Source organism: Myxocyprinus asiaticus, chromosome 41 (assembly GCF_019703515.2).
Source record: "Myxocyprinus asiaticus isolate MX2 ecotype Aquarium Trade chromosome 41, UBuf_Myxa_2, whole genome shotgun sequence".
NCBI lineage: Eukaryota > Metazoa > Chordata > Actinopteri > Cypriniformes > Catostomidae > Myxocyprinus > Myxocyprinus asiaticus.
The window spans coordinates 11,997,876-12,017,545 of record NC_059384.1 but is presented as its reverse complement, the minus strand read 5'-3'; the positions used below and the strand labels follow the sequence as shown (position 1 = coordinate 12,017,545).

The 19,670-nt window shown below is 37.0% G+C and overlaps 2 protein-coding genes across 5 annotated transcripts in view; both read right to left on the bottom strand.

Moving 5' to 3' along the window:
• Window positions 1–2,557: 2,557 nt before the first annotated feature.
• LOC127431635 (eukaryotic translation initiation factor 5A-1-like) lies at window positions 2,558–9,460 on the bottom strand. Its single transcript, XM_051682166.1, has 5 exons — window positions 9,368–9,460; window positions 7,535–7,725; window positions 7,345–7,449; window positions 3,657–3,788; window positions 2,558–3,565 (listed from the first exon to the last, which is right to left on the bottom strand). The coding sequence occupies exons 2-5, from the start codon at window positions 7,700–7,702 to the stop codon at window positions 3,503–3,505; spliced, it is 468 nt and encodes a 155-aa protein (XP_051538126.1). The 5' UTR covers window positions 7,703–7,725; window positions 9,368–9,460; the 3' UTR covers window positions 2,558–3,502.
• A 1,963-nt stretch (window positions 9,461–11,423) lies between these two features.
• LOC127431603 (TRAF2 and NCK-interacting protein kinase-like) overlaps window positions 11,424–19,670 on the bottom strand; it is a 92,645-nt gene continuing 84,398 nt past the window's right edge. For all 4 annotated transcript variants that reach the window (XM_051682090.1, XM_051682092.1, XM_051682091.1 and 1 more), the window contains 2 exons: window positions 18,522–18,661; window positions 11,424–16,124 (listed from right to left, as the gene is read on the bottom strand). In XM_051682090.1, the coding sequence (XP_051538050.1) occupies window positions 16,041–16,124; window positions 18,522–18,661 (224 nt within the window). In that variant the 3' untranslated portion in view covers window positions 11,424–16,040. The remainder of the gene's footprint in view (window positions 16,125–18,521; window positions 18,662–19,670) is intronic.

Sequence of the window (19,670 nt, the reverse complement as noted above, 5' to 3'; positions counted from 1 at the left end):
TTTACAGTTTTGTTTCCATGAATATGTAAAGTCATCAAAAAAAAAAAGTGTGTAAAAATGACAGATTAAACAACTTTACAGCTCAAATAATACATGAGTTTTAACAGAAGAATTAATTTGTGTTTTTATAAAATTATATCACATTTCTGCCTTTAAACCCTCCAAAAAATTGGCCCCATTCACTTCCATTGTAAGTGCCTCACTGTAACCTCGATGTTTGCTTTTATTTTTAATTTATTAAGAAAAGGGACGAGTGTAAATTAGTTTTGATACAAATCAACATTATCCCACAAATGCTGTTGATTGAGCTTAACTTATTTTGAACACGGAATATTCATTTAAACATATACAAATATAATGGGGTGGCTACCTTTAGCCAGTATTTACACACACAAATGCATTCTGCTTACATGCATCCATCAACATTCAACCAACTTAAACTCCGTAATTGTTATGATGATTTCTCAACAAATATTTTAACTCCCCAAGACTATAGGTGCGTCCCAAACAGCACACTTCTGCACTATTTTACGTCATTTTGAAGTGTAAGTAATGCGAGTAGTATGTTTACACTGAAAATGCAACAAAAAGAAGCGTACTTCAAGTACCCGTACGATGCACTTTTCAAACGTAAAAACGGAGTGTGGAATGTTGGACACTTCGTGCACTCAGCTTGCCGTACATAGCGGAAGGGGCGGAGTTATTGGCAGCGACGGTGATCTGGCAAAACAATTGTAAATAATGAAGAATATGACAACTAGCGAAACTTCTGTGAAGACAGCACCTTACGAAAGTGAGTTAAAAGCTTTACCATCATACCATACAGTGTGAATATGTATATTATTGAGATATAAGTGTTGAACTGAGGGTGGATAGCGCGCTAAAGCTAGCGGCAACACAACGCTTGGGTTTGAAACGTCACTTCCGTCAGCTGATAGACATCGAATGCTTCTGTATAGTAAAATCCGTTGTGTTCCATTTGGGACGATACTATACTTTGAAAATTCATACACTACATGGCTGAGTGCATAGTATATTTTGTAAGTGCATAGTTTGGGACACAGCTAAGCACAAATTTGCTCATGTACACACACACACACACTACAGTCAGAAGGCAGAGTGGGCTCTGAATACCTATTAAGTATGACTCAACCAGCAGTACTCTTGCCCTGAAACAAATCTCAAAAGGCACATATTTCTTTTGACTCTAAACACTGATGTTCTGATAAGATATTCATGTGTATGTTATTTAAGGTTAGCATAAACCCTATGTTCCAGGGTTATGCTACACAAAAGCAATGCATTGCAGTTATATTGCACTAAATGAATATTATAAAATCAGTTCATATAAAGTCTCAAGTAATGCACTTAAACATTAAAGAAACCACTGGACTTGGAGCCTGTTGATAGTTGAAGTTTAAAGGAATATTCCGGGTTCAGTAGTTAAGATCAATCAACAGCATTTGTGGCATAATGCTGATTACCACAAAAAATTATTTAGACTCGTCCATCCTTTTCTTAAAAAAAAAAGAAACTGTATGTAATCGAAATGTAATCGAGGTTACAGTGAGGCACTTACAATGGAATAAATGGCGCCACTTTTTGGAGGGTCAAAATACAGAAATGTGAAGCTTATAATTTTATAAATCTCATGTATTATTTGAGCTGTAAAGTTGTTTAAATAGTCATTTAAACAGTAATTTTAGGGTTTGTTTACATTAAATCATCACGGCAAGGAAGTTGTAAAATTAGCTATAACTTTTCAGAGAAAAAAAATAAGTGATTTTTTTCACACTAAAATCACATTAACACGCATATTGTTACATCTTGTGGATATACGTTAAAATACTGTTTCAAAAGTTTACAGATTGGCCCCATTCACTTTCATTTTAAGTGCCTCACTTGAACCCAGACACAAGAAAAGGAAGGGCAAGTCAAAATTATTTTTTTGTGGTAATAAGTGTCACAAATGCTGTCGATTGAGCTTAACTTGTATTGAGCCCAGAATATTCCTTCAAGTATCTAAATAGGCTATTATGCAATACACTTTTAGTCAGTGTTGTCTGGGCACCCAGCCACAAACGGGAAATGAGTGTTTGCTCCGCCCAGGCATAGGATTTGGCAGCCCAGCCTGACAAAGCTTTGACCCTTTCTTTCCCTGTAATCGACTTCATCTTTTAAAATAGTTTCTTGCACTTGTTCAATTCCTAAAAGATACAATTCCCATATGCTTGTTAAATCATACAATGGACATTTTAGAAATGCATTCATATATATTTACTTTCATAGAGTGAAAACACAAATTCCCTGACATTTCAGGGTGCATTACTGAACACTGTTCTGATGTGAGAACACTCCACAAAAGGCATAGCACTTTGAAGTTAACAAGTATATGCTTTAACCTCATTGAGTGGAGTGGACCAAAATTACCAGACAGGTTCAACTATGCCATTTTTCTCGTTTTACTTTTTACACCCAGACAGTGTGAGAAAAGATTGTTAATAGATTAAAAGAACAGGAAGATCAAATGTCAGGAACTATGAAGTGACACCTTAACCAGCATTCTGAAATGTTTTAATTTTAAAAACTGACCAAGTGTTTCATAAACAAAAAAAAAAGGTCATCTATTAAGTTTTTATTTTTGCCCTCTTCATTAAAGTAACAAAGGCCTCAAGTGAACAAAGGAAGATTAGAACTCACAAAGATTTTGTCCTTAAGAGCCCAAAGCTAATTCTGGGGCAGCACCGATAAGAGCCTCCCTGGAGACAAATACAGGCTTCAACACTTTATTTAAGGTCGTCAATGACAGCCAAAAACCAAGCTGGCTGCTATTGCGTTACAGAGGTATTCGCACACGGCCATCACATCCTTTTCCACTTCTGAACAATTTGAGACTGGCATTTAAGAGGAATTACACCAGAGTTTATTTCTCAGTCATAGCTGTTCTGCATGAACAAGGAAGTGCCAAATACCAGTGTGCATCTCACTTTTGGGGGAAAAGGCATTCAATCAAGAGAAATTAATCATTGTGCCATTATGGCATAGATCACATAAGAGGAAAAAGTTAAAGTATGGCACCCAGAGGGGGGGAGATTAAGGTCAGTGTCAGTTGGGTCTTTCCTCTCTTTGCAAGACCTTGCATAAATTCAGCACACCAATTACAATTAAGAAAGATACATAAAGGAAAAATGGATCCCATTATTTAACGTTCAGGAATGGAAGCAGTAAAAACTTTGGAATTTTGGGGGGGGGGGGGGGTAAACACACTAACAATAATAAACCTCTTTTTCCAGAGAGAATGCCAACTGACCCAACAAGTCCAGCACAGTTTTGGGAGGAGAAGAAAAAAGGAATACAATCACACCAAAAAATATTTGTGGTTGCTTGTGAAGGCCATAGCTTTGGTGACAAATAAAACCAAAAAAAAAAAAAAAAAAAAAAAAAAAAAAGTGTTAATGTTAAAGTGTAGCATGTTGCAGCCTGAGCAGCCCAGTCTCTCTTCCTATTTGGTCATAGGTTTGACAGCCACTGCAGATTCTTCACCCATAGCTGAAAGCACAGTAACCTGGGAAACAAAGTGGCAAAAAACTGAGTAACAATTCAGGAAGTATCGGCAGTGATAAGCTGAGACCAAGTGTTGAAATAGGTGTACTTACCAACATCTCTTCACCAGCTGCAAATTTGCTTTCAATTTCTTTGCCCAGGTCACCGTCTGGCACGCGCAGGTCCTCGCGCACGTCACCATTGTCCAACATAAGGGACAGGAACCCCTCACTGATGTCAACCAGCTAAGAAAATGGAAAGGAGCCCTTAGAATATTGTTCAAATGTTAACATGTCAGGAATAGAAATTGATTGACTGAAATACTTTAATCCAAATATAAAATGCAATTGTTAGATAAAATTAAGTACAAATACAAAATATATACACATATACACTATTTACAGGAGCAAATGAAATAGGTTAAAGGCAGCAGGCAGAAAGGATTTTCTATGTCTCTCAGTGGTACACTGGGGTATTCTAAATCTTACTGAAGGTGCTCTTATAACTCAGTGTCAAGTAGTGGATGGGCAGGGTTATCCATAATACATACAAAACCTCTTCTCAGTCACAACATTTAGTGGGTCAATACTGGTCCCTAGGACAGGCCATGCCTTCCTCAGCAGTTTATCTATCCTGTTGGTATCCGCACTTTTAATGCGGTTTCCCCAGCAAATGGCTGCATAAGAGGGCACTTGCTACCACAGACTGATAAAACATGCTAATCATGGTTTTACATGCACTGAATGACCCAAGCCTTCTGAAGAGCCGGCAAAGACCTTTCTTATATACATTCTGTGTGTTAATCTTCTGCAGATTCCTAACAAAAGCTAAACCAACAGGTTTTGTTGCCCTAGTTGACAGCACTTCACTGAGAGAAACAAAAACTGAAAGGACACACTTTGTCTGAAATCCCCAGTTGTTTGTTTGTTAGGTGTTTATTGCCATATCAGCTACAATGGCCATTTCATGGCAAATACAGGTGGCAATCAATTCATAAATACATCACACCTTGCAAAAACAATACATAGAAAAGTCTATTCAATCCAGTACAATAAATCAATTCTATAAAAGATCTTTTAGTTGCACTTTTGATAAAAATTCCAAGAGCATTCCTGGGCACATCTTACAAAAGGTCTTTCAAGATTTTTCCAGATAAAAAGCTGTCACATGATGTTAAAAATAGGGCAGATCAGGAGCACATGCTTTAGTCAAAGGGGTGTTACAATATTGGCATTTTGGTAGTTCTTTACCTTTCAATAAATACCCATGGGTCAGTCCAGTGTGTCCTATACAACACCTTGTGTATACCACTTGGTCATGTCTAGATTTGAAGGGATAAATGTATCTTATTCCAACCACAGGGTTTATTTCAAATAGTTTGTTATTAAGACATCCTTCCCATTCTGTTTGCCATTTATTTAAAATATAGTGGTTGAATCGGGGCTTGAGGTCCAAGGGTAGGATTCTGCACTCTTTAATTCTTTGTGAGAGCTTTTTTAGCGACCGTGTCTGCTTGCTCATTTCCAAGAAGACCGCTATGTCTCGGGAACCAACAAAAGATTATGTTGTAATAGTTTCTCTGCAGCTGATTTGCTTTCATTAAAATATCAACAATAATGGGATGTTCCATCTTCAAAGATTCCAGTGCTTGAAGACAGGATTTAGAGTCAGTGACTACAATAAAGTTCCGCTCTTTTGCATTTTCAATATATTCCAGAGCCAGGAGTAGAGCACAGGCCTCTGCTGTAAAAACAGAACTTTGGTCTAGGATGCAAATGCCATACTGTAGGTGACCAATGATTGTCTATTTTCGACCCATCTGTTTATACACTGATCAGCCACAACATTAAAACCACCTGCCTAATATTATGTAGGTCTCCCTCGTGCCGCCAAAACAGCGCCAACCTGCACCTCAGAATAGCATTCTGAGACGCTATTCTTCTCACCACAATTGTACAGTGTGGTTATCCGAGTTACCGTAGACTTCGTCAGTTCGAACCAGTCTGGTACCAGAGATTGTTGTGCGTGAAAATCCCAGGAGATCAGCAGTTACAGAAATACTCAGACTAGCCCGTCTGGCACCAACAATCATGCCACAGTCCAAATCGATGAGATCAAATTTTTTCCTCATTCTGATGGTTGATGTGAAAATTAAATGAAGCTCCTGACCCATATCGGTATGATTTTATGCATTGCTGCCACACGATTGGCTGATTAGATAATCATACGGATGATGGTTGGTGCCAGATGGGCTGGTTTGAGTATTTCTGTAACTCATGATCTTCTGAGATTTTCACGCACAACAGTCTCTAGAATTTACTCCGTGCCAAAAACAAAAAACATCCAGTAAGGGGCAGTTCTGCGGACGGAAATGCCTTATTGACAGAGAATGGCCAGACTGGTACAAACTGACAAAGTCTACGGTAACCGCTCTGTACAATTGTGGTGAGAAGAATAGCATTTTAGAATGTTATTCTGAGATACAGTTTGGTGCTCTTTTGGCAGCACGAGGGGGACCTACACAATATTAGGCAGGTGGTTTTAATGTTGAGGCTGATCGGTGTATAGGTTTATGGGAGGGGTGAAGGTTTCTTACGTCAAGGACATGCTGTTGTTATATGTGGGAGGGTTTCAGCCTTCTTATTGCAAGTCAATTCCAGGTTGATGCATAATTTATTTAAACTCCGAGGAATTGGGCAGAAGGTAGTCTGGCTTAGAATATCAAAATGTCCAAGTTTTCTATATGTGGTCTGAATCACATTCCAAATGGTCTGATATAGCTGGGTCTGGTCTCATACAAATGCAAATACTGTGGATGGAAGATTGGCATGTAAGCTGGGTTGTGTTGATTAGTCTTTATCTTAACTGCATACTGAAGAGCAAATTTCAGGCATCTAATTTGAAGTGGTTCATTTGCTTGTGTATAAACTTTGGATAGGAGAAGTACTGAAGGCTCCCAAAGCAAGTCTCAATCCTTGATGTACAGTATCCAGCATTTGTAGGTACAATTTTCTGGCCAAACCATAAACTATACTCCCATAATCCAGTCGAGAGCAGACCAACAGTCTGTATAGCCACAAAAGGACAGTGCAATCTGCACCCCATTTTATTTTTGCCAGTACTTTAAGAATGTCGAAAGCTTTCAAGCATCGGTTCCTTAATGATTTTATATGTGGGAAGAAAGTCAATTTATCCAAGAGTAATCATATGAATTTAGCTTTAACAACTCTGATTGGTTCTCCATCAATGAATGAAATCTACAGGTGAAATAAAATGTCACTGTACCAGTACCAACCTTACAAGACTGTCTGTACAAGCAAAAAATAAAAATACCGATAATATGGGATCGGGACATTCAGAAAAGCAGGTAATGTCCTCGCAAGATCAAGAACTGAAAACGCTTTTATTTTTGCACTAAAAACAAATTGTGCCAAGTAACTCACAAACTCAAACGAACTGAATACAACTGGTTAATAAATAAACTGACCAACATGTGTTCAGCACTCACACATCAGGGACAATTTTAATCAGGACAAGGACTAGTAAACAGTAAGTGTAATCCTGAATAAACTTGCGCAATTCAACAAGTTGAGAAAAAACACTGAGCTTGCCCTTGTTGCCCAAGACTTGGTCAACAAATTTGGTGATTATTTTTTCATTAAAAGGAAAGAGAATAATTTGGATCGAGCCTCATTGCAATGTTTGCATTAAGGCTTGGTTAATATGACTCTTTCCCCCAACAATCAACGCAACAATTGACCAATAAATGTGATTTTGGATTTTGCAGTCATGCATGCTCACCTGGTAATCATTCCTTTTGGTGTTAGGCACATCCATGTTGTGGGTGGAGGGGCAGATATCTTCATACTTCTTATTTGTGAAAATGTCAATCCCAACCAGGTGAACCTGCCAGGAGATATTCAAGTATTTAACAAAAGGAACCAATTACAATAACTACTTAAACATAAAGTGACCTCCATTAAAGGATTACCTTTGCATGACCATGCTTGCCAGTCTTAGAAGTGGACATTTCAACAATTTTGCAAGGGCGACCTTTGAGGACCACAAATCCGTTCTTGCGCAGGGCGCTGCACTGCATGGGGTAGGTGACAGACGCCCCTGCATCACCACTGGTGAAATCAAGATCTGGATCTGCCATGATGGGGATCTAATCAAGGGGCACTGGAAAAAAGGGTAAGAGAGGAATCAGTATGTTACACCATGTATAAACTTATAAAACAAAAGTTGCATTAATCTTGGGTATACATTTGCAGGGATGCAAACTCATGAAAGGTGAAAAAGTCATGGGTGTTCCATGGCTGCATTTTTTGTTGACTTGTTTGCTGTATTTAAAGCTTTAAGTGTTTAAGCTTCAAGTACCCAATTCAAGTGATTTAAATAAAGTGGAAAAATGTCAATTTTTTGGGGGCACATTAGCTTAAAAAAAGGTGACTTTAGCCAAAAAAGGGTAGTAGTTCGCATCCCAGTATTTGAACAAGTTAATATACTGAACGTCTTAATGGTTAAACAAAACAGACACGTGTGAATGAACCCAAGTTTCCACTGTCTGGCACCCAATGAGTTGGCTATTCTCATACAATAAAGTGTCTTGCAAGTCCCTAAATTGCATCAAACACATACGACCATCGAAATCACTTTTAAATCGTGTGAAAACACCAAACTACTTTATTACATTGGCAGCCAAACCTGCCGCTGTTCTGAAATTTTCGGTTGCACTGGGCGGAGCAGATATGAATATTCACGAGTTTCCGGTTTCGTGTTAAAACGACACTGAAAATATTAGTGCATGCACAATCTATAAATTGCGAAAAAACGAACAGTTAAGCTTAAATTTCGTTCGAAGCTGAAACATAATTACCTTTCCGAAAACATAGTTTAAAATAACTGTAATCCAAGCAGGCACTAATATTTTCAGTGTCGCTTTAACACGAAACAGGACACTCATGAATATTCACGTACGCTCCGCCCAGTGCAACCGAAAATCTCAGAAACCGAATATTTCAGAACACCGCAAACATGCTGCTTTTATTTCACGACTTAGTTTTCGACCCCGAAACAAAATAAATTACTAGTGTAAACTTAAGTTAGCAACAAAGTTAGGGTTGAAAAAAAAGTTTAACGAGCCACAGAGCACACTTTACGCTCGTTATTTTACACTAAATGAACAATGACCACGCCAAGCAGGGCCAGATGGACTCTCAATGACAAGTCACAACGCCGTTAACAGCTAAACTCGAATGTAACTAAAAAAAAAAAAAGAACCGTTTGAATAACTCGTTCGGACGTTAAAGTCATAGTTTACAGTAAATGGCGCGAAACGTGTCTGCCTCAACTTGAATCGTTTTTAGTCAATGTGGTTTTGCCGCTGATCCATCACTCCGGCTAATAGGCTAACGCCATCTTTCCGTACAATAAAACGTGATTTGAAACACAGAAAACCCCATTCATGTATTTCCACATCAAGGAGAACAACAACAGCGGTTAAACATAAAACTAAAACCGGCAGGAAAGGGGGTATCGCGCGGGTAAGCAAAAGTTTCTCACGTGCCTCTTTTTCGGTTAAATGACAAGTCACTGCGCTGTGAAAGGCCTCGCGCGTGCTACTCTGTGTTCGCTCGCGGCCTGCTCCACACCCCTGTCGTCTTAAAGCAGCACCTGAACACCCTTTCGCAAGGCGACCAGGTAAAGTTCACCACCGAGACACACGCGCATAAGTCTAATAGCATCTTACAGAGAACATTAAGACAAGAAAGTTCTGTGTAACATTTCATCACATTGCAAACACGCTTCATGCAGTACTTACTTCCAAGAAAAAAAGGAGCGTCAACGCGCAAGCGCCGCCAATTTTAATGCGGCATCCGTACTGTGGGCGGGATTCTGGTTCTTCTGCGGAGAGGAAGAAGATTTGCGGCTGAAATGTGTGCTTAGTGCCGCTTAGCGTTTAGGGTCGGTAGTTAGAACATCATCTTTTATGGACAGGTTCACACTGGCTATATATCTGTATAAGGGTTTGAGTCAAAAGTCACTTGTTTTCTCTAGCAGTGCTTTTGTATTGGTTTCTAACACCTGGTTCAAAATTGTCTTAAAGGGAGTGTTCACCCATAAATGAAAATTCTCTTATTTACTCACCCTCATGCCATCCCAGATGTGTATGACTTTCTTCTGCAGAACACAAATTAAGATTTTTAGAAGAATATCTCAGCTCTGTAGGTCCATACAATGCAAGTCAGTGGTGTCCAGACCTTTCAAGCTCCAAAAAGCACATAAAAACTGCATAAAATTGATCCATATTTTATGGATTCATTTGAATAAATTCATAGGTATCCATTTGTAGAATGCAATGAGCAAATTTGTTTCACTCAGAGATAAAACTGCACTGAGTTTTAGTGTATGAAATTCCCACTGACACACATAAATATTATAAACAGGAGGGTCTTTTGTCACATCTTTCCTTATTACTTCCTGAAACATGCATATAACATAGACAAGTGGTCCCCAACACTGCACATTTTGTATATCTCCCTTATCTGAAACACCTAACTCAGGTCGCGGAGTCTTTACTAACGAGTAGAATCAGGTGTGTTTGATTAGGGAGATATCCAAAATGTGTAATGTTGGAGGGCCTCCAGGAACATGGTTGGGAACCACTGACATAGACAATGACATCATAACTTACAGCAGACTACCAGATTCAAACAAGCCCAAACACAACAACATATGTAGATCTTGAAATAGTCCTCAAAGTGTGTACATCAGAAAGACGATTCACAAAAGGGCGCTCAACGCAGTGTGTATGTGTGAGTGTGTTGTGTATGTGTGCACATGTCAGAGGACTTTGTGTGTGCAAACACACATCCACATATGTGCTTACCTAAAGGGTTGGGATGCTCCTGAACACTTAATATTTCTGTATTTTGTAGTCAAATACATTCATTTCCAATAGCCGACCATTTTTGACTGAGAACACAAGTGTAACAAAGTGAAAAAAAAAACAAAAATAATGTAAAGAAAATAGTCAAAAATTGTTTTTTGTTTTCAGATACCATGTGAACAAAGTGAAAGAATTTCATTCCAGTTGGATTAAGAACAACAAAAAAATCTTAAGAAAGGAAAAGTTGGAACACAACATAAGGGTCAAATATGATGGCCAAAACAATTGTGTTTCTGTGTTACCTTTTATACTTCTGCAGTTGGATGAATGCATTTCACGATCATTTTGCTCTTTATATTGTGCAGAAAAGCAATTAAATAGCATATAATAAGCAAGCTCCCATTGTTCCAACTTACTCCATATACGAAAATAATCATACATTGATACTGCACAAACTGAACAGCAGAAAAAACGTATCATTTACATTAAAAACCAAAGAGAAAAGAAAAAAAAAACATGACCCATGAACATAATTTTTTTAAATAATGTAAAATATGACAGAACACACGGTCTGGTTTGATGTGTCAATTTATTTAAAAAAGCAAAGAAAAACAAAAAAAAAATGTCGCTTTCAGGTGACGAGTGAAAACACTTGGTGAGTGTTCAAAGTCTGAAATATTTTCCTTTTATCAATTTCACATTCTCCTCATTCAGTGACTTAACTCCATTTAAATAAGTTCAAAAATTGGAGCTGCATTATTCAGCCAGAATAGAAAAGGTATAACATGAAGTATCCGATTCAGTAATCATTATTGCTAGCTTTTTTACCGTTCATGACTGATCCACCAACATTTGCTATCACATTTGAAATGCAATTTTAAACAAAATGTGCACTGATTAACTGGACCAGAGTAATTTCACAAACAACCCTATAATATATATATATATATATATATATATATATATATATATATATATATATATATATTTTTTTTTGCAATAATCAGGGGGAAATTTATTTCATAAGGCGATATAGCACTGAACAATATCACATTGAAATTAATCAAGTTATTAAACCAATAAAAATTAACTACTTAAAAAAACCTAAATGGTTAAAATTGTAAAATGAAGCACTCATATTAAAGCATCTCTAACATTATAATATAGATTTCATTGTTATTTCAGACAAACTAATCCAGAATACCACTAAAAAAAAAACAATCCCTTTGAAATAACAGCAATAACACTGCTGCTTTAAATACACCGATATACCCGCATTTACACACTGTACAAAACAATAAATAAAACGAATCAGAATATCAAGCAAAAATAAATAAATAAATAAATGACTCTTTAAAGTTCTACGTCCATAAAATATTCAGAAGATTCAGCACTTTTGTGGGTTGGATTACAGGAGGGATTTTTGGTGTTTTTGTTGTTTGTTTGATATACACCAATCAGGGCTGGATTGGTAATCTGGCATACCTGGCATTTTCCCAGTGGGCCGACACACTTTGGGGTCGATCAGGGGCGGACTGGCCATCAGGAGAACCGGGAATAAACTGAAATGGTCCGCCGCGTTATGCCGAAGGGGGCAGCGATATGCAGGAAAGGACAGCGACAACTTTTGGGCCAGTTTCTATGTAAAATCCCGGGCCGATTTCTCTTCCCAGTCCACCCCTGTATACCATGTAATAAATTGATTAACTGAAACACCCACTACATAGACTAGGCACAGTTTAGATGAGATCAGCATCTCTTAAAAGTCCAGGCTACATTTAGTTATATTTAAAGAAAGACAGACCTTCCTAGTTTCATAGCCTTAAAATGTTTTTATATAACACTACAGCCTAATATTTCATATGAACTTTATGGCTGCACATTTTGTAGTGAACGACACATGACATGCCCAGTTTCAGCTCCAAATACCTTTTAACAGAAGGTCTGCAATCCAGAAAATTCAACAATTCTCATTTTAGTGTAAATATGCCTGTATTCTTTAATTGGTGTTTTTTACAAGCTTAAAGGAATAGTTCTCTCATAATTTACTAACCTTCAGCCATCCCAGATGTTTAAGACTTTCTTCTGCTGAACACAAAGATTTGTAGAAGAATATCTCAGCTCTGTAGGTCCTTTCAATGCAAGTGAATGGTGACCAGACCTTTGAAGTTCTAAAAAGCACAAAAAAGCAGCATAAAATTAATCCATATTTTAAAAGGACTTAAATATTTATCTGTTTCTCACCCACACCCATTATATCACTTCTTAAGACATATTTAACCACTGGAATCATATGGATTACTTTTATGCTGCCTTTATGTGATTTTTGGAACTTGAAAAGGACTGGTCACCATTGACTTGTATTGAAAGGACCAACAGAGCTGAAATATTCTTCTAAAAATCTTCGTTTGTGTTCTGCAGAAGAAAGTCATACACATCTGGGATGGCATGAGGGTGAGTAAATGATGAGAGAATTTTCATTTTTGTGTGAACTATCCCTTTAAGAAAGACATTTTTTTAAAACACACACACCCACCCACACATTCACACACTGGATCAAACATAAAAAATAACAGCCAATATCCAGAACACGATTGTGCTATGAATCTCAAAGTTTAATAGACAAACTAATTAGAGAAATACAGAAATAAAACAACAACTGTCTCCGGCTGAATATTAAAGGATGTACTTACAACATTAATGTCCAGTTTTTTTAAATTAGGTCAAGCACACATCAGAAGGCTTTCCAGACAAAGAAACCACATTGAAAGTGGTGCATGAGAGAATGACGAAATCAACCAACCTCACAGTTTACACCTGTGTTGATAAAAATGATGGGAAGACCCCATAAGTAGCAGGGCAGATGTCAAACCTGCACACATATCCACACTCCATTCAGTTTGATGGACAACAAAACATGAAGTCTCAAAAGATCCCAGTTTCAAGTGTAAATTTACACTATTGCCATTCCAAAACAGCAATTAAAATATATAAATGTCTATAAATGAATGTATATAAATTTCCAATGTAATGATCCCATCTATTTTTAATAGAACGTCAAGTCATTTGGAAAGACTTTAATAGAAAGTCTATTAATATGAAGTGTAGGCTTTATTTGGCTGTTAATTGCACAATACATTGCACCATGATTTTTTTTTTTAAACTTCTTTTTCTGAATGTTCCTGACTCTCTACACTCAAATCACCTCAAGTCTACATGTAATGAAAAAACAGCATTTTTTACATTAACTAATTAGAACATAATTAAAGCCAATTGAGCTAATTGAAATGGCCTATTATGATCATTTTAAAAATCACTGGTCTATTGGTTGAATTTCAAAAAGACATAATGCCCCCAAGAGAAGAAATACTTGCCTCTTCAAACTATGATCTTGAATATTGTGTCAATTAGAGGTTTCATTTACGGCATCAATAGTCATCGTCCACATGGAAAACTGAACTGATCTGACAGGTGTACAGAAACGAGGTAGCCTAAAAGGAAGCTCAACTCACAAGACACTACATTTCATTCACTGATTCATGTGATACACACAAAATCTTCAAATTCACACGTCTGCGATAGATTTGGAGGAGGAGGAGGATCATCGTACAGAACCACATACATCATCACACAATTTTGTCACACCCTCAAAGTTTCTATGCATTCATTTGGGAGGCAGGACACTTTCAAAACAGGAAGTGGATATTTACAGAGGGTGGTAGTGAAAAGTCCCTCTAAAAACTGTTTGGAGGCCTAGATCCATCTTGAGTAGATATATTAAGAGGCTCGATTCCCTTGGCCTTTATTGCACTTTGCTGATAATCATGGGAAAACAGATGTAAATATACTAAACTGCAGCACATTCTTATCCTAATGACACATGGAGGCTTGTTTCTCCTGATATGAAAAATATTTGATATTGCTGGTGTCTCATGGTAACACAACTACCCTTTTTGTATTGTTGATGGGATAGCTTTACATTTCATCATTCACTCACCCATTTGTACGTACACAATGCACATACACTCTTACAAAGCAACAGTGTGACTCAATGCAATCTTAAAGGTGTTGTAGGCGTTACCATACCAAAAATGTCCCCTAGAGGACAGGAAAGGAATTAATTTTTTGCTCACAATAAGTTTTGGGTTCCCTCATAATACCTTTATCAGTCAGGGGAGCGACCCACCCTTTTTTAGCCAAACAGTAAACTAGACAATTAGAAACAGATCTGTCTTTCACCTGTTCATGTTTTGATGGCATATCTCCGGAGGATGCTTTTTGGAGAGCGGGCATGTAGTTGAAGCCATGTGGGCGGTTTAATTCAGTGTCTTCGTCTAGTGCAAGTTATCAAAATGGTGGAAATCGCTTACAGCACCTTTAAATGTACTTTTTTATGTTTCACTACAAAGCTCTGTAATATTTATGGATCAGAGTTGAAGTGCTTGGACTGTTTCCATTCACTGTGATGTTTACAAAGCTTTCTATCAGCCTTACTCTGACATCAAAGATGATTTGCATCTTTTTCAGCCCATGTGGAAGTTCATGTTCTCATAAAAGTTAGCCCACAATACACAATAAATCAATATCAAAAGCTAAAAGTGCCTCATGGAAATCAGTGGAAAAAAGGTCTGATCTACAGAAGTGCGATTTACGGCGCCATCTCCCTGAGCACGTGGAACAGTGACTACAGACTACAACTGTAATCTAAATAAACAGAGCTTTGACATAAAACTAGGAATGCACAGTATGAATATTCAGCATCAGAATGGATATATACTTATCTTACTTATCCATAGTGGCAGGCATCAATTTCCATTGAAAAGCAATATTTTCCCTTTACTTACATAAATATGCATAAACATTAATATATGGACTAAAAAATAAAAACGAGCAGCTTTGCAAATTCTTAAGGCATTGTGTGTTCAGCCCAAGATGTGTCTGCTCCAACATAATGTGCTAATTAATAAAGTATCATACAAGCCTTAAATATCAGTTAAATCCATACATTGTGATATTGGCATTACATAAATATTTCTGTGCATTCCAAGTTGAAACATAAAAAGGTTTTCTTCAAAAGCAAAGTGTGGATCAAATGTGTCCCACAAAGGTTTGGGCTCTAAATATTGGGTTGATCACACAAACCAGCCTTATTGAAATATTCTTTTAAGGGAGGATTACTGATGTTCAGCTCAATGGTGATAAATTGTGTCAAAAGTGTCTTAACAGTACAAATCACTTTAAATATTTGCTCTATTCTGTTGGTCGTATTTCCCATATTTTCAGTCTTCCAATAATCACCTCCAGAAGAATCTAGATACATATTTATAATGACAAAAACATAAACCCCACATACAGCAATGAAAGAGCAATAAAAAATAATGCAGACCGTTTGTTCTTCTCCGGCACCCCTTGTAGATTAGGGAGGCACCCAAAATTTTGGCAGTGGGTTTGATCTGTCTTTTACTTTTCTGAGAAGGATCCAGCAAAGTTTGTTCCAAAGTTTATCCAGTGCACCTGGATTTTCTGCTGGTCTTTCCTTTTTTCACACTTTTCAATAAAGTAGAAAAGGTCCACGGATACAATGCAGGGGAGGGACGTGGATGAATTACCAGTTCATCATGGAATTTCTGTTCAAGGTCATGAAGAAAACTTGGCTGCTGCCTCCTGATCTGACAGAGGCAAAGAACACCTGCAGAAAAGAAACATGTACAGGGGCATTATTATATGGCCGCTTTGTCACATTAAAGACCAAACTACTGGATCAGCTGAATCTACTACATTGAGTTATTGAAGCTTTACTTTACATAGTGAACAGTCTCATCTCATCTAAGTGAATTGTGATTTTTTTTGGTAACACTTTACAATAAGGTTCCATCTGTTAACAGCATTAGTTAACATGAACTAACATTGCGTTTTTGCTTCGCTATAGGCTATGCATAATTTAATTTAAACTGTCTGATCTCAGTTCAGGAGACTCTTGGTTGTCATTAAAGAGGTTAAACTTTCTACGCACCGAGTCATGTGACAAAACAACATGGCGCCGATCTCAACATTTGTCTTTGGTAGAAACGGAAACAAAACTACATCTGGTAAGAAACCTCATTAAGTTTATATATATAAATCAGTCAAGAGTCTCTAGTTTCATCTGATATGCCATTTTAAAAATTTCCTCGATTTATCGCGAAATGGCACGCTGTTAAACACAACCACGTATGTGGACTATAGGCTCATTTTCCTTAAAATATCATATATTCACTGTTCATTATCACATAGAGAATCAATGGATGCATCCAAAAGCTGGAAAATGTTCCTTTCAGAAACTGTATAAGGAGTTAAGATGAAACTAAGGTGCATTTCAAACTGTTCTGAGACCAGCGCAGATAGACAGCACACTGGATGTTAAGTGATTCCCTAATTAGGGAGCATCCTATAGCTTTCCTATGCAGCCAAGTGCATTCACTCCTAACATCCAGTCAAAAGTTCAGTTTAAGGATATAAATGATGTTTGGCAGACATGGGACAATGGTAATCAGTACATAGATTCAGAATTTATAATGTATAGTTTTATTTTAACATGGTTGGCAGTGACTGGATGATGCTGGTCATTACTTTGAATAAAAATTAGTTATGCTAATATCTGATTATATTTCTGTAACATCTCAGAAACATGAATAACCAACACTCCTGGTTAACAAACAATTTGATTTAAAAAAAAAAAAAACCTTTCTATAGTTTAGCATTTCAAATTTCCCAACTTAATCCCACTGTCCACATATGTGGACATACATTTTAGGAAAACTATTTGGTCAAAAAACATGTTTCTTAGGGGCTACTAGTTACAAATCAAAAAGGGGAATGGAAAATGCACACAGCAGTCATGCTCGGGTCTCAGGAGGTTAATGTTAATCTCAACATATGCTATTACATTTTTAAAATCAAAAGTTATGTTTGTTAACATTAGTTAATGCGCTATGAACTAACATAAACTAACAATGAACAATCATATTTTTATTAAATAACATTAACAAAGATTAATATATGCTGTTAACAATATATTGTTAATTGTTTGTTATGATACCTTATGCATTGAAGGTGCTGTAAGTGATTTTTTTCAATGGAAATGGTATGCACATTTTTTTTTATCCTTCCTGAAAGATATTAATGAGTTGTGAAATATCTCACCTGTTTCTGTGACCGCTCAAGACTCTAAACAGCAAACAAAAATGTGTCTGTCTCTGACACTTTCGACCTGTCAATCATTTGCATGTTCTCATTGTACTGGAGTTTCAGCGAATTATTGAGGCTTACTGCCATTTTTATTCCATGTTGTTCATAACAGTTGCCAGTAGAGGGCGCTATTTTGCTGCTGTTGTTTATAACAACCGTTTTTGCATAATGTCGGTCTCAATGCTAATTTGGTACCTTTGGAGTGCAGAGTTTTGGAAAGAGGGGGCATGGCTATTTCAATGGCTCAGTCTAGTGAAAGTAGAATGGCTAAAATAGAGTAAAACAGCACCTTTAACTTATTGTAAAATGTTACCTTTTTATTTATTTTTTAAGTTTAAAGCTGAAGTGCAAAATTTTTTCAATGTTAAAATACTTTCACCTGACCCAGCTTAATTTGCAGACAACTAAATGTATACTGTAAGTAAGACATTAACAGGCTGATGTTCCTGCTAAGTTTAAACACTGTGGCTCTATGGCACTTCCATTGCTTTATTTGAGAATCCCGACCAGCCTGAAATAGCAAGACTGGCTCAACCAATGGCACGAGTCTAGGGCGGTACTATCTGTTTTGACCAACTAATGGAAGACAGGGAGAGTGTTTGGGGAAACCTTTTTGAAACAATAATATTTGCAATCCCATTTAGAAACATGAGTTTGGGGCAAAACCTATTTGTTTGAATAATGGCAGTTTGGGGGTGAGGCAAAAGGTGCGTTTAGGAAACCTGTTTGAAAACATCACTTTTTCTTTCTTTTTTGCAATTCCTTTTGGTGCCACTAGTGGAACAGAAATGACATGCTTCATCAAAAACATTTGACAAAATATTCATCTAAAACAAAGAACTGTGCCACTGTAACATACTTTATCGTTTCTCTCCGAAAGGAACTTCAGTCGCTGAGCTCGCTTGTGCATGAAAACTCCATCGAGGTGTCCCGTTTCCACGGAGCGGATCTCAATGGCTTTCTCTCCCCAGCCCATGATCTGGTTGGAGTGGATATAGGCTGCAGAAGGTAATGGGAAAGGGAGCAAAAACATGTGACAGGAAAGGGCTGACACTCACTGGAATAAATATTAGAACACCCCGTCCCTCAACGACTTCTGACGTCCAACAGCAACCTGAAACTAGCCCAGACCCAAGAAAAACAGGTCTGCCAAAGCCACCCCACATCATCAGGAGGTCATTATTGCAGCAGTTTCTGAGCATCAGAAATTCAAGTAACCATTACGGTTATTATTCTATTTAATTTTGAATTTGGCTAATCAAAAGGGTAAGGGAACTTACAATAGTTCAAGGAACTTGCATAAAAATCCAAAGCTCTTTGGATACTTATGAGTAAAGAGCTATGAACTCTCTTCTAGGACTTCCAGCAGATAGAAATGATTTTATGTAAAGTCCTTTATAGAGATTCTACTGAAGTGATTTGGTTGTTTTGATTTTTCTTTGCTACTGATATAACAAATAATTTGGTGTTGATAATGAATTCTACCATCTTATTATGAGAGCAGAATCACTGAAGAGTTGAAAATAATTTGGATGAAACATTCATTTTAGATCTGACAGGGTGGGCGGCTGTCGGTCTACATTTGAACCCTGCATTTTCTCAGAATTAGCAAACAAATGACAAAGACAAACTAAATCATAACATTTACATTTGTTGCTGAAAAGATGAAAACAAATAAACAAACATTAAATCTGAAAATTAATTTCAGACACACACATGGCACAATATTTAATGGATGATATTAGTAAAGCAAGAGTTGAAGCAAAATGGATTCCAAAAGAAGAATGCAGAAAACAGCAATTTTGAAAGACACCAATATTCACATCTACAAAGACACAACAAGAATTACATGATTTATTAAATGGATTAAGGTCTCTGTCTTGGTTAAATGTAAAAATTAACCATTTAGAATAGAAAAACCTGGATGTTTGTTTTACTCATTGGGTGATTTTCATGAAAACATGTTCAGGTCATATTTTACCCCAAAATTAAGAGAATATATCTTAAT